This window comes from Mastomys coucha, unplaced genomic scaffold, assembly GCF_008632895.1.
Source record: "Mastomys coucha isolate ucsf_1 unplaced genomic scaffold, UCSF_Mcou_1 pScaffold14, whole genome shotgun sequence".
Taxonomy (NCBI): Eukaryota; Metazoa; Chordata; class Mammalia; order Rodentia; family Muridae; genus Mastomys; species Mastomys coucha.
In genome coordinates, this window is record NW_022196896.1 from 114,261,596 (window position 1) to 114,275,539 (window position 13,944).

At 49.9% G+C, this 13,944-nt stretch overlaps 1 protein-coding gene across 1 annotated transcript; it reads right to left on the reverse strand.

The window, feature by feature from the left end:
- Positions 1–7,818: 7,818 nt before the first annotated feature.
- On the reverse strand, positions 7,819–12,090 carry Arl4c (ADP ribosylation factor like GTPase 4C). The gene has a single exon (XM_031368350.1). The coding sequence runs from the start codon at positions 11,306–11,308 to the stop codon at positions 10,730–10,732; it is 579 nt and encodes a 192-aa protein (XP_031224210.1). The 5' UTR covers positions 11,309–12,090; the 3' UTR covers positions 7,819–10,729.
- Positions 12,091–13,944: the final 1,854 nt, after the last annotated feature.

The following is a 13,944-nucleotide window of genomic DNA, read 5'->3' on the forward strand; positions in this document are numbered from 1 at the left end:
AATGGGATGGAATAGTAAGATCAAAGAGCTATTCTGGAGCCGACACCTTTCACATTCTTAGGAGTGTAAAATCCTAGGCTCAGAAGGATGAAACAGAAACTGGAAGCCAGTGATGTGGCCCAGTTGGTAGAGTGTTTGCTTTATCATGCACAAGGTCTCAGGTTCATCTCCCAACATTGCATGCACTGGGTGTCGTTCGTCATTTTAAATCATGACTCTCTAGGGGTGTGGAAGGGTGCCATCTTTTGGTTTTATCTACAATTCCAAAGTCAGAAACAACAGCAGGCATCTTTGCAGAAAACTTCCGGTTTCCGAAGAGAGCTCCGATCACATCCACATTCTTTGCTAATTTTAAAGTGAGCATCGTTTACAGATGTTTCCATTTTTAAGAGACAGGAAGACACTGTGCCCAGAAGAGGCAAGGCAACTGTGTGTGAGGACCAGCCCATGCACTGCTGAAGGTTGGCAAAGAAGAGGGAAGACTCTTGTATGGCCTCCAGAAGGAAACAACCGGAACTCCAAAGCCGGGAGGTAACTGGTCTCTGGTCTCCGGGGTTTTCTGCAACTGATCACAGCAGCAATTGGAAACGGACATCTTGGAGAGAGAAACAGACCAGTGGCTGAGCTATGATTATGAGATCAGCAGAACTGTGTCCCCGATGACGAGGGAGGAGAGAGAGGGCAGGCTACCTTCTAAACTAGGAGGCTGGAGAAGGCAAGGGAGGTTGGGGCAAAGATCCAGGAGGGATCAGCTGAGCAGTCAACTGCAGCAGAGAGATTGGGAAATAGAGAAGCCAGAGGAAAGATGGAGAATGAGGTTCCTCTGGGCTTGGCTGATATGACTTCAGGACACTGGGGATTGTGTGGGGGTGGGGGTGGGGACAGGGTTGCTGCCCTCATCGTTGCAAGGCGTTGAGAAAGCCTCTTGGCTTCTGCCCTCTAGGTGTACAGAGCTCCCCTTAGTGTGACAACCAAATAACAGCTCAGAATGGTGCCATTGTTCCTGGGGGACAAAATACACTTACTTGCAAGTAAGAGCTATTGGGTTAGACAGACCAGAGCACTATGGTTAGGCCCTCCGGGTGCTGTCACAAGAAGCCAAGGCCAGTGACTCTCCAGGGAACAACTACAAGAGAACATTCTAGAAAATCAGCCCTGCCAAACTAGGGACCGCTCCGTTCCGGCACTTCAGAAACTCAGGGGTAAACTGTGCACACTGGATTTGAGGGGCACCAGCTTGGAATCCCTGTGCTAAGCTGACTTTCACAGCTGCAAGGTGGTGGTTAGCATTCCTCCCATCCGAGCCTATTCATAGGAAGCCCAGCGCCTGTGTGGGGGAAGGGCAGACAGGCGGGGCTTGTTCTCAGCTTAGTAGGACGACTAGCAGCCTGGCCCCCAAACTCTCTCTTGTTATCCCGTGGTTTGGAATGGACATGTCTCATGAGCCTTCACATGCTGAGGTCTTTCCTTTCCATTGAATGGGTCTGAATTGTGTCACATGACACTTCCTAGGCAAATCACAGATTCATCCCAATCTCCCCTAAAACTAGAAGAGGGGTCACCTTCCTTGAGCACACTATACCCTTGAGCAGAGGGAGGGTGTGCTCCAAGCAAAGTCCATGTTTCCTAACGTATTGGTGACCAGGTGCTGATGTGTGTGTGTGTCTGTGTGTGTGTTGGGGGATGGGTGCATGATCTCAGGCTCCTTCTGAGGCTCGCAGCATGGTAGTTAGGCCAGAGCTGATGTAGACTAAAAATATTCACCTATCTCAGGATCTCCAGCCAGTCAAAATATTAACTATTATTGGGAAGCACTTGTGGGCTGCAACTCCATGGGAGGGGAGGGGAATGAGAGAGAGAGAGGGGAGGGAGGGAGGGAGGCAAAGGGGCTTTCCTGAAAGGCTGCAGTGTCAGCCACCCAGTTACTTAAGACTCTTGGGTTCCACACCTGAGGAGGGTGGAGACTGGGAAAGACATCAAACTTAGATTAGATTAGATTTCTTTCTTTCTTTCTTTCTTTTTTTTTTTAAAGATTTATTTATTATTATATGTAGGTACACTGTAGCTGTCTTCAGACACACCAGAAGAGGGCATCAGATCTCATTACGGATGCTTGTGAGCCACCATGTGGTTGCTGGGGATTGAACTCAGGACCTTCGGAAGAGCAGTCAGTGCTCTTAACTGCTGAGCCACCTCTCCAGCCCTAGATTAGATTTCTTAAAAAAAGAGGCCAAGTGACAGACTGTAAACCTCTTCCCATCAGGACTATAGGCAAGGGGCCGAATGTGTGCCAGAAAAGCCAGAATCTCCAAATACAGAGCACAGACATAGGCATACATGCATAGACATACATACATACACAGACATAGGCATACATGCATAAACAGCCATGCAGGATCACTGCTCCCTCAGCTGAGGCCCAGCAGAACTCCCAGCCTTCCCAGCTCTCTAGCCCATTCCCATTCTGAAGAGTATCTCTTTCTCAATAAGCATCGCCATTTCTACCAATACCCATATGTCCCTGGTCCACTCGTTCACTCTGGGACACAGAGAATCTGGAAATCTCAGCAGGTGTCCTCTGTACTCCAATCCACACCTATAACAAGACAAGGTTGTATCTGAAGGGGCCATATCGCCAAAGGATCCCTTGAACACTAACAATGGATGGATGGGTGGGGAGTCCGGAATGGAGGTGGGGAGCAGAATTTGGAGCCCGCAGGTGGGGCTGCTGTGCTGATCCTGAATTCCAGGAGTGCTGTCCCCTGGGAGGACTCTGGGCAGGACAGGGGAAATGGAAGAGGAATGCTGGTCAGCACAGAGACATCTGGGGACTCTGTGATGGGCTGGAGTTCTTCCCGTAAAGCTTAGAGAACTGTGCTTTCAGGGAACAAAGTGCCCCTGGCTTATGCTAAGACAGGTGGCTTGCAACCATGAATTTAGCTCAGCTAACAACCGGATCTTTGGTACAATGAAGGGTGTCTCACACTGGACTTGGGCCTCTTGTTTGATAGTTTAGGCCTGACTCACCAGCTAGAGTGACAGCAATCTGAGGTCAAGAATGGGGACAGAGAAGTCATCCTGGCATCCCTGCCCAGCAGGGTGTCCCCGAAACAGTGGGCATCACAGTGTTTGTGAGCATTATTTTTAGCAGCAATCTTTTAAAAAAAAAATGTAATGGATGCATCATCCCAGCAGAGTTCAAATGACACAGCGAGGCAAACTGTCATTCCTTTAACAATGGATGCAAACCTATATTTATGAAAGAGGCTGTTACAACCATCATGACCAGGGCGACTTCTAAATTATACATGGAAATGGTTTGAGTTTGCGTGAGACACCAGCAGTTGAAATTAATTGCAGTTTCCCCATGGATACTCTAGCTATAGGATGGCTCCCAGAGACTTATGTGTGCCACATGTGTGCATGCCCAACAGACCCAGAAGAGGGTGGTACTCAATCTCCCGAAGTTGGAGCTTCAGGTTGTGAGTGGCCTGGTGTGGGTGTTGAGAAGTGAGCTTGGGTCCTCTGCAAGCTCGCAGAGTGTGCTCATTCACTGAGTGGTCTCTCTGACCTTCACTTGTCAACTTCCTGATTTAGTGATTTAGAAAGAAGAGATTCTGCAGAGGAGGGTCAGTCAGTACAGGGGAATTAGAAGGACTGTCCCTTTCCCACACCTGTACTTGCCTCCTGGAAGTGAAACAAGGCCGTAGCACTCACCCACTATCTCAGTAGATAATTAAAACAATCCCTGGGCTGGTCAGGAAGGGATCAGAAGTTCTGAGGTGGGTCACCACACATCCCCAAGTACTGACCCCGTTACCAGGCCTGGTGACCACTGGCAGCATATAAGCTTCCTGGATGAAGCAAGAGAGAGTCCTTGACACAACAGCTTCTGAATGGAACACTCAAACTGGCTCAAGGAATGTCTTCCTCTGATGTGACATGTGTCTGTTCAGAAGGAAAAGCAGACACTAAGTCTGGGGCCCAGCTTGTGGCCAGCGCCCTGGGGAGGGCTAAAGGTGGTCCCTCCAGGTCCTTGGGTATCACCTCCCCTTTATCCCTGCTTCTCTTTGGGAACCTCAGCCTTCTTGTACTGCACACACTTCCTGGTGTAAGAGCAGCAGGTGTGTGGAGCCTGGGAGGATGCCTGGTAGAAGGAACCTAAAGTCTGAGCTGGGTCCACCTTCCTAGAGACTGACCTCAAAGCATACGGCCCGAACTTCTCCATGCCTCAGTTTCTCAACATGCAGGTCCAGTTAGCTGGGCTCCTGTGACATCCAGCTAGCCCAGTCAATATTCCATCAGGGTAACAACGACCCTCCTGATGTTCAGACGAACCACGCTATGCTGAAGGCTGCCATGATGGCCTTCACTCTAATGGACAAATACAAATGTTCTTGCCCACCCCAGTTCTACCTGTGTTATAACCCAACTGGAGAACTCCCTTGCTTCAGCTCTTTCTTTGGTACCATACTTTCATGGGGTACAGCTTTTGCCCAGAACCATTGGAAGGAAGCTGTGCCGAACACACAGCCCATTCGTTCTTGCTTCTAAACTTGGAGGGACAGCTTGTTGTTTCCTCTGAAACCCGCAGTTGACAAGGCCCTCTTAGACACTGAGAAGCCTCCTGCTCTTGGGTTCAGAGCTGGTGAGAAGCAAATACATGAAGAACCCCATCAATCTGTGACCAATGGAAACTGAGAGAGAAGTGGACACACAGGAACCAGGCAAACTGGGGAAGAAATTCCCCCACAGGTACAGATTCATGGCCTGCTCTCCCCGGCAGGTGGGAGCTGAGTCATGGGCATGAGAGTGGTGCCAGGATGCAGGCACACACAGATTGCTCTACAGGCTGCAGGGAGGCCGTGAGATCCAAGGATATGGAGCTCTGGGTTTGCTCTCTTCTTACCCCATCACATATGAAGCCTGTATCCTCTGCTCTTGGATGATATGTTATCCTTCCCTGATACCAGATGGTGCCGCCGAGGCACTCTGTAATGTTGCTAACAGGATTGGTTCAAAACCTCAAGCTCATGGCTGGGTGTGGTGGTGCATACCTTCATCAACATAACATTCAGCAGGCAGAGGCAGGAGAATCCTATAATGTGAGTTCAAAGCCAGCCTGGGTTATGTAGAGAGGCACTTTCTCAAAAAGAAAAGAAAAGAGACACTTTCTCAAAAAAAATTAAGGAAAGAAATAGAAAAAGAAAAAGGAAAAAGAAAAAAAGAAAAGAAAACAGAAAGCTTAAGCCCTGGAGCATAGAGACAAGATGTCCATGGTCTGGTGAACAACAGGCCTTCCTTAGAAGTGAAGATGTGGGCTGGAGAGATGGCTCAGCGGTTAAGAACACTGACTGTTTTTCCAAAGGTCCTGAGTTCAAATCCCAGCAACCACATGGTGGCTTATAACCATCCGTAATGAGATCTGATGTCCTCTTCTGGGGTGTCTGAAGACAGCTACAGTGTACTAACATATAATAAATAAATCTTAAAAAAAAAGAAGTGAAGATGTAGCATTCACAGAAAAGCTCAGGTGAGGAGACTCAGCAGAGGCCAGGACTCAGATCATTGACTCAGCTGTCTGAGGTCAGGGACCGAACATCTGTGGTTTCCTTTCTGGAAAACACAGGGCGGACAATGTCAGCTAAATGTCACAGGTGACAGGGACTTCTCAAGAATCCCTTCCAGTAGGGTTAAGGTTGCAGTAATGTAAATGAAGGGTTTCACTCTTTGCTTATTTTGACTTCCTTATTTTTATTCCGATAGGGACAAAACAGCCCCTAAGTCCATTTTCAACTACTTTGTAGGTTCTGTCGCCTAAGGTAGCATTTTTCGGGTATCCGGTGTAACCCAGCCTTGAAAACTTAGCTTCTGGAGTAATACAGTTGATAAAACCATATCCTGACCACTATTTAAGAAGAGACAAAACCATATTTATCATTGTGTCCATTTCACATAGAACAGCCCTAACCATCTCTGTGAGGTTTTCTCAAGACAGTAGCTTGGAAGAATGATATTGATATTTTGTCCACTTTCATTTGAACTTATCCATTTCATGAAAAACAAAACCTTTCTGAGATGCCTGTTTTAACACTTATAACTAAAATGAATGAATGTGAATGAGGTCATCGGACCAACCTCTAGGGAATACTTACGATGTGCTCACCCTCAGGCTTAAACATCTGCAATCAGTAAATCGACCCATTGCCAGAAGGGACTCAGCCCAGCAGTATGAGGGTATGCTCAAAGTAAGGAACGAGAGGTCCTCCTGCTCGCATCCACAGCAGCCATTCCCAGCCTAGCATGACAAAGCCCTGGGATGGCTGGAGATGCTCAGCTGCTTGACTTCATTCCATGCTTTGTCTGGGGCCAGCAAGCCTGGCTATTGGCTGGTCAAGGATGCCAAGAGGGATGGAGAAGACAGACAGCAACAGGCGGATGGAAAGGCCAGCAATCTGATGAGTTAATTACACTCTACACATTGCAGTCAACAAGATCAGTAACTAAAAATCCAGGGGCTGTCGAGAGGGCTCAGTGGGTATGAGTGCTTGGTGCAAAAGCATGAACACCTGAGTTCAAATCCACACAATGCATGCAAGAAGCCAGGAATGGCTGAATGTGCCTGAAATTCAAGGGAATAAGATGAAGTGTGACAGTCCAGGACACCTGACATCTTCTGGGCACACTCGTGTATACCTACCCATGCACAGGTGCACATGACGCACACACATATACACACTCCAAAAAAACAACGAATAACTCCCCCGAACAAAAAATAGAACCTCAAAGCCACTGAGCGCCTGCTCAGGACACGTAGGCTAAGCACTTGAGTTGTATGTATTAAGAGTTCATCCTCCCAACAGCTCTTCAAGCTTCCATTATCTTGTTTTACATACAGAGAAACTGAGGCTTCCGGGTCAGTGAGATTAAAGAAAATCTTGGGTCCTCAGGAACTTCAGTATCACATTGCTCAAGCTGGTGTTGAACCTGACCTGCAGCAGATAACCTTGAACTCTCCATCCTCCCTCCTCAATAGCCCAAGTTTGATTACAAGTATGTACCACACCTAATCTACATGGGGCTGGGAAAACCCACGGCTTCATGTATGCTATCCAAACACCCAACTAAGCTACATCCCAACCTTAGAACCAGACCTGTTCTCATTCCAGAACTTGAAGCTATGAAGGTCTACCCAGGCCTCCTCTGTTGTAGCTGAATACCTACAAAGGGCTCTTGTATGCTCCCCATTGCACCTTCCAAAGCTCTCATTGATTCCCACCCCAACACTTGTTCTTCAAAAAGCGAGCTATTTCTCAGCAACATGGCATCTTACTGGATGCAGTATCCACTGGAGCAGGATCGAATCTCAGAGCTCTTCAGTGGGCTCAAGTGAGAGGGATGGGAGCAACAACCCCAACGCGACACTGAGCAGCTTTGTTTACTGTACTGTTCCAGTAGTACGAGACTCCAGAGTAGTGGACAGGTAAGAGTCTTGAAGTGTTTAACAATGCTGGATCATTTAAATAACTAACCGTGCTGTAGACAGGCAAGGGCCGGGCAGGGAGGAGGGAGATGGCCCAATAGACAGGCATGAATGGCAGAGCCTCTGCACCCACCATTCAGGGTGGACCCAGACTTCAGCAAAGCCCACAGCAGACGAGCAAGGCTCTGGAACCCACTGGAACCCACAGAACCCACAGAACCCACAGAACTCAGTTTACCACCTTATACTCCACTCCCTGGCTCCGGAAAGGCTTGGAAAATGAAACCAAGAAACCTGAAAGAAAAAAACAAATCAACAGAAAATGCCTCCAAATGTTTGATTGTATAAATAGTTTATTTCTGTTCACAGCATCATATATGCATTATAAAAGGCGGGGGTAGGGGGATGGAAACAGAGAAGAGAACGGTGAAGACAGAATTACAGGGAAACCAAAACCGGAAGCCAGGGGTTCCAACACAGAGTTGTGTGAAGAAACAGCTCTCCATCCAAACTGGCCTCCCCGTGTCTATCAGAAACCATTCATTCCAAACCTTGCTCCGGGAGGCTGAATTCCTCTACAGGAACCCAAAGGGCAGACGTATCACTAGGTCTGGCTGGCACGTGATGGGAACTCCCCCACGGCACCACCACAGAGATGTTCACTGGGCTACGTGTTGTCACAGATGAAATGGGCATTTATTAGGTCAAACGTTACAGAAATCAACCAAGACGCTTTTTAACTATTTGCTGATACACCACAGGGCTTGACTTTACTGCACAACTACTAACAGTCAACTGCACCCTTAAAGTATTGATAATGGTGGGGGGGGAACATCACAAAACCATCCCGAGCCATTGTTCAAGCAGGCCAGGATCGGAACACTGACCTGGAACGCAGGTATTGTGAGCACAGGAAAGCTACATTATTTGGCATATGCAATGTCACAAAATAAATATATTATTCTCTCCATATCGTGAAACTACCAAAATGTCAAAGTGCTTAAGAAATTGTGAAGAAAATAAAAAGAAGGTGGATTTTTTTTTTTTTAATAACTCTATACAGAATCTTCAGACCATGGGACCAGCCCAGGGAGAAGCCAATAATCCACAGTTGCTGTGTAAACAGATCCTGCAGGCTGCTAACCACTGCTTAGCTCTGTATACAAAAAGACCAGTAAATTGGAGGGCTACCAAACACACAAGAAAGGAGCATGGGCCGCTAGATTTCAGCTTTAAAAACAATCTTCTTAGGATCGGGTTTCAAGCAGGAAGCCATGATTTCTGCCTATAGTTCTTAAATTGACTCCTAGAGTGTCAAGGACAATAGGGATGGGCTCATATTGTGACCAACTCGTGCCCACTCACAACCATGGCTTCATTTGCACAGCAATGTGTTGCCATGGAGGGAAACAAAAACTCCTACCCTAAAACATGGATTCAGAGGGGAAACTAAAAGAAAAAGAAACAAAGTCAGTTGTAAATTTCTCTTTTGATACTGTGTTTCAAGATAAATGACAGCTTTAACAAGCCAAGACTCACTCCTGATTATAAAGGATTTTTTAAATTACCTTATTAAAAATATGTATTTATTCTTTCATTTTATCTATTTTCCAAAGCCTCTTTCAAGTAAACCGTGAAGTGCCTGAGTACCAGTGACCATGACGTCACACAGTGACCATGACGTCACACGCCCGCTTCCTTCTCTTCCCAAGCACTCATTGTTGTTTGCTTTTAACCAAAGTGCTGGCTGGCTCTGAGGCCAGGCCCGCTCCCTCCCACAAGGGTGATTTCCAAAGGACTTCATCCTCCAGACTTTTCCTCTCTTCAACTCCATGCAAACGGGGTCAGCTTTTACAAGGTGGGGTTTTATTCTTCTGGTGAATGATATCAAATATTCTAAGGACACATTTTGAGTAAAATTACTGAAACCAGATAGGCTACAAAGACCCAGCTCAGAAATGTGAACATGTCTGCACTTGCAGTGCCAAGGGCCACAAAAGGGCAAAGTCTTTTTCCCCTAAGGTGAAGATAATTTATTTGTGGAAGTGTTTTGTTTTGTTTTTTTTTTCCAAAAGAAAAAAAAAACATGTCTGAAACCTATCACCACGTGGTTATTATTATCAGACCCCCCACCCCCTTGTTAAGAAAACCATTTAGCAATTCAACACACATCTGAAGCTGGTGTGGTCCTCCAAACCAATCAGTAGGCTGAGAGATTTTTAAATTCCACCCAGAGGGTCCAGTTTTTCTGCCGATTATTCAGTACCAAGTGTACACACACACACACACACACACACAAACACACACAGCATTAATATCGAGAACCTCACCCTTTAAACACCTGTACTGCCACCACCTCCAATGGTTTTCTGTTCTTCTTTGTTTTATTGGTCTCTTTAAGGGAGAATGACCTGCACATGGACAGGGCCTAGGCCATCTGGAAGAGATCCCATCCCAGGCTGAAAAGCAGTTCTCAACAAAACCACACACACCCACCCCTGGAAAGTGGCGTCTTCCAGGGCATTCCCAGCCAAGTCCAGAAGCACAGCATCCTGGGCCTTCCAGCTGCCGCATGGTCCGAGGCAGTTCTCTGGATGGCCCCAAACCACCACCTCCTTTGGCCCCAGAGCAGGACAAATGAAATTGCAACAGGGACCTGCCCCGTGACATAAAATTACTCAGTTTCCATAGCTCCAGAATGAAAGGAGCGGTCATCCCCACCCCCCCATCAGTACACTCCAGTGCCTACCCGTTCCCTCTCGGGTATCCCCAGGGTTCAGTGTGAACTGCATACCTCAGGTAACTCACACGTGATTCCCCCCCGCAGTGGGGGCTGGGCAGCCTGAACTTCTGGCCCTGCTGGAGCAAGAAGAAATCGCTTTTGTCTCTCTGACATCCAAGCTTCCCACCTGGGGCCAGAGGGCACACCACGGGACCCTCGCGTCCTCACGTCCACTCCCCACCGGTCCCCTCCAACCCCACCCCACCGGTAGCTCAAGCATTATAGACAAAAGGTCCTCTGAGCTGGGGGGGGGGGGCAGGTGACGAGATGGGTGGTTATGCAGCGTCCACACCCGGCTTAAGTCTCCAAGTCTTGTATCTGGATACAGAGATCGCGTTTTAAAAATTCGAATCATCGCTTTGGTTCGTTGTCTTTGTTCGCGGGTTGTCGCTCAACCCAGACGTCCATTCATTCACTCACTGGCTTGCTCGCTCAGCCTCACTCCAGATCGCTGCTCGAGCGCCTTACCGCTTCTTCTTCTGCTTGAGAGACTTCCTGCGTTTCAGGATCATCTCATACAGCTTGTCCATGCCCTCGGTGAGGCCCTCGCCGATGATGGCGCACGCCGGCTGGACATGGTAGGTGGTGGCCGGTATGAGCTCGTGCAGCGCCAGTTGCTTCTCAATCTCGGCCACCGGTAGCGACTTGGGCAGGTCCTGCTTGTTGGCGATGACCAGCAGCGGTGTGCCCTGGTTCTCGGCAAACTTGGTCACCTTGTGCAGCTCTGTCTTGGCCTCCTCCAGCCGGTCCACGTCCACCGAATCCACCACGTAGATGATGCCGTCCGTGCAGCGGCTGTAGGACTTCCACAGCGGCCGTAGCTTCTCCTGGCCGCCCACGTCCCAGAAGTGGCAGCTGATGCCCTTGGCAGTGCCGTTGCTCAGTTTGATCTTCTCGGTGTTGAAGCCGATGGTGGGCACCGTGTTCACGAACTCGTTGAACTTGAGCCGGTAGAGCACCGTGGTCTTGCCGGCCGAGTCCAAGCCCAGCATAACGATGTGCAGAGACTGGAAGGCCGAGATGTTGGAGGAGATGTTGCCCATGGCTCCTCGCTGCGGCGCCGGCCACTGCGGCTGCGGCGGGAGGGCGCCGCCCCCCGAGCAGTCACAGGCCCGCTGCGGCCCCGCGCACCTGGGCCCCGCCCGTTGCTGGACTCGGTGGGGTCTCGGCGTCCCCGGGGCGCACGGCTAGGCGCTCTTAGATGCGGAGGGGCCCGCTCCGTGGCCCGCCCGGTGCGTGCTCCGCGGGCATCTTTCTCCGGAGGCTTTGTCTCCCGCGCAGCCACCCCGGACAGACGCCGCGGTGTAGGACGTCTGCGCCCTGCGCGCTAGCTTGGCTCGATCTGCGCCGCGCCGCGGCTCTGCAGCGACCTCTGGTCTCGGCGCACCTCGGAGCCTCTCTAGCTCCGGCTCCCGGAGCGCCGCGGTGGCGCAGGCGGGGCGCGGGCTTCCCGGGCGTCCGGGTTAGCGCAGCCGCCTGGCTGTCCCTGCAGTACTCGCGCTGCTAGCTACCGCCGCCGCCACCAGCCTGCTGCGGCCAGAGGGCGCCGGCCCCGCCCCTCTAGTCCCGCCCATCGGCCACGCCCCTCGTCCACCACGCCCCGCGGTCTCCCGGGGTCAGGCGGGGTCTTCTCGGTCGGTTGCGTCTTTTCGCGCGCTCCGATCGTTCGAAACTCGCCCAGGCGACCCTTCCCGCCGGCCGCGTGCAGTCTGTGGGCCTGGACGCGGACTCTTCCTTCCCAAGCCGGTGACGCGTCTTTTAAAAATAGCTCCGGGCTCCGGAACCCCCGCCCGGGGCCTAGCCCGCAGCTGGCCAGGCAAGGGCTGCGTCTGCAGAGGGCTAGGGCGGTAAGACTGCGGCACCGACGCAGGAGGGCGGAGGAGAGGAGCTGACCTCCTTGAGCCTGCAGCCTGCAGCCTGCTGCCTGCCACCGCCTACTCCTCCTAATCCATTTCCACCGCGTGGTCTCACGCTCCCTGGTGCCCTAGTGTCTTGGTCCCTAGTCCCCCTTGATGCGCCTAGTCCCCCTAGTTCCCTTTTCCTTCTGTAACTCTAGGGTGTACCCAGGAGGCTCAGCTAAGAGTACCTACCACCCACCTGCCTAGATAACTCCAGACATTGCTTGCTCAGACACCCATTTTGGCGCCTTGCTTTATGCCCCACCCCCACGACCCTCCACTCTGCTGACAACCCAGATAAGGTTAGTCTTAAAGCAACCTTTATCATTCCACCTTAACTGTCTACCAGAAGACCATGGAAGGGTGGGGTGAGGGTAGGGGATGGGGGAGGTCCAGATCACCTGACCAGGCTCCAGGAAAGCTGGGCCCTGTAGACGACCCTTGATTGTGAACCTTATGTCTGTAACTTGGAGCTGGTGGTGTGATGAGTCACAAATACACATTTCCTGGGGTCCATTTCGTGACTCCACTCAGTGGTTTTATTCTGCCTTGTAAACTGTAACTCAGGCATATTATTTCTGCCTGCGGAGGGAAGTAGGGGGTGATTATGAGCGACACAGGTTTGATGATGCTGGCATGGGAACTAGATGAGGGGCTTACATTTGTGTAGGTCGGGCTTCTGGGTCAGAAAAGGTTGTAAATACAATCCAGGGAAAGAAAATAAAAATATTTATCATTTGTTAGTTTAAAAACCACACACACACACACACACACACACACACAGGAACCTTACTTTCTAATGCTAAGTTATAATACATGATTGCATTTGTACTAAAGCCTATGAGAAAAAAATCACACCTGTCTAATTCCATTTTTTCATTCTCACAACTCTAAAAGCCAGTCCAGGCTTCCACCAGCTAGACTCAAGCCCAGGGACGGGTGATGGATGTTAGTGCTGGTGAGGTCCGGCCAGATTACCTATCCACCTTGTTAGAGGAGGAAATCTAGGTCTGTGTGCTGGGACTTGCTAAGGGGGACCTCAGTGCAGACAGCCTGCCTAAGAGCAGTGATGTGTTGGTTCTGGGATGCCCTCCCCCGACAAGGGCACAAAAATTTGTCTCGAATTAATCTCAAATTGAGTTGGCAAAAGGGCAAATGTATTCATATAGTCTCAGATACACAGAAAACGTTTAGGATGAGGGTTTTCTCTTCTGGCATGGCTGCATCCTGGAGCTCACAACTAGGCACTAGACAAAAATCTTCACCCATCCTCTCAACTCCCGTGGGCTCGAATCCTTTTGTTCAGAACCTAGAAGGAAAGAGCCTTAGCCAGTAACTTCAACAAAAGCTCAGAACACACGTTCTTTGGCCTGCCTCATCTGCTTCAAATCCAGCACTTTGATTGGCGAGGCTCCAGCCTAAAATGTGGTGGTTCCCACGGAAGAACTCAGGCACCCAAAAAGGCAGCTAGGCAAAAAGAAATGACTCAAGGGACAGTGAAAATGGCTCAGTGGGTGTCTGCAGCCAAGCATGGATTACCTGAGTTCTATCCCCGGGTCCTACTCGTGGAAGGAGAGAAATGATTCCTGAAAGTTGTCCTCTGACCTCCACCTGCACATGTTTGTGCATGCACATACACACATACTGAATATACCTTTTTGTTTTGTTTTGTTTTCCAGACAGGGTTTCTCTTTATAGCCCTGGCTGTCCTGGAACTCACTCTGTAGACCAGGCTGGCCTCGAACGCAGAAATCCACCTGCCTCTGCCTCCCAAGTGCTGG

Coding starts and splice junctions, on each gene's coding strand:
- Arl4c (XM_031368350.1), bottom strand. CDS start 11,308: ATGGGCAACATCTCCTCCAACATCTCGGCCTTCCAGTCTCTGCACATC.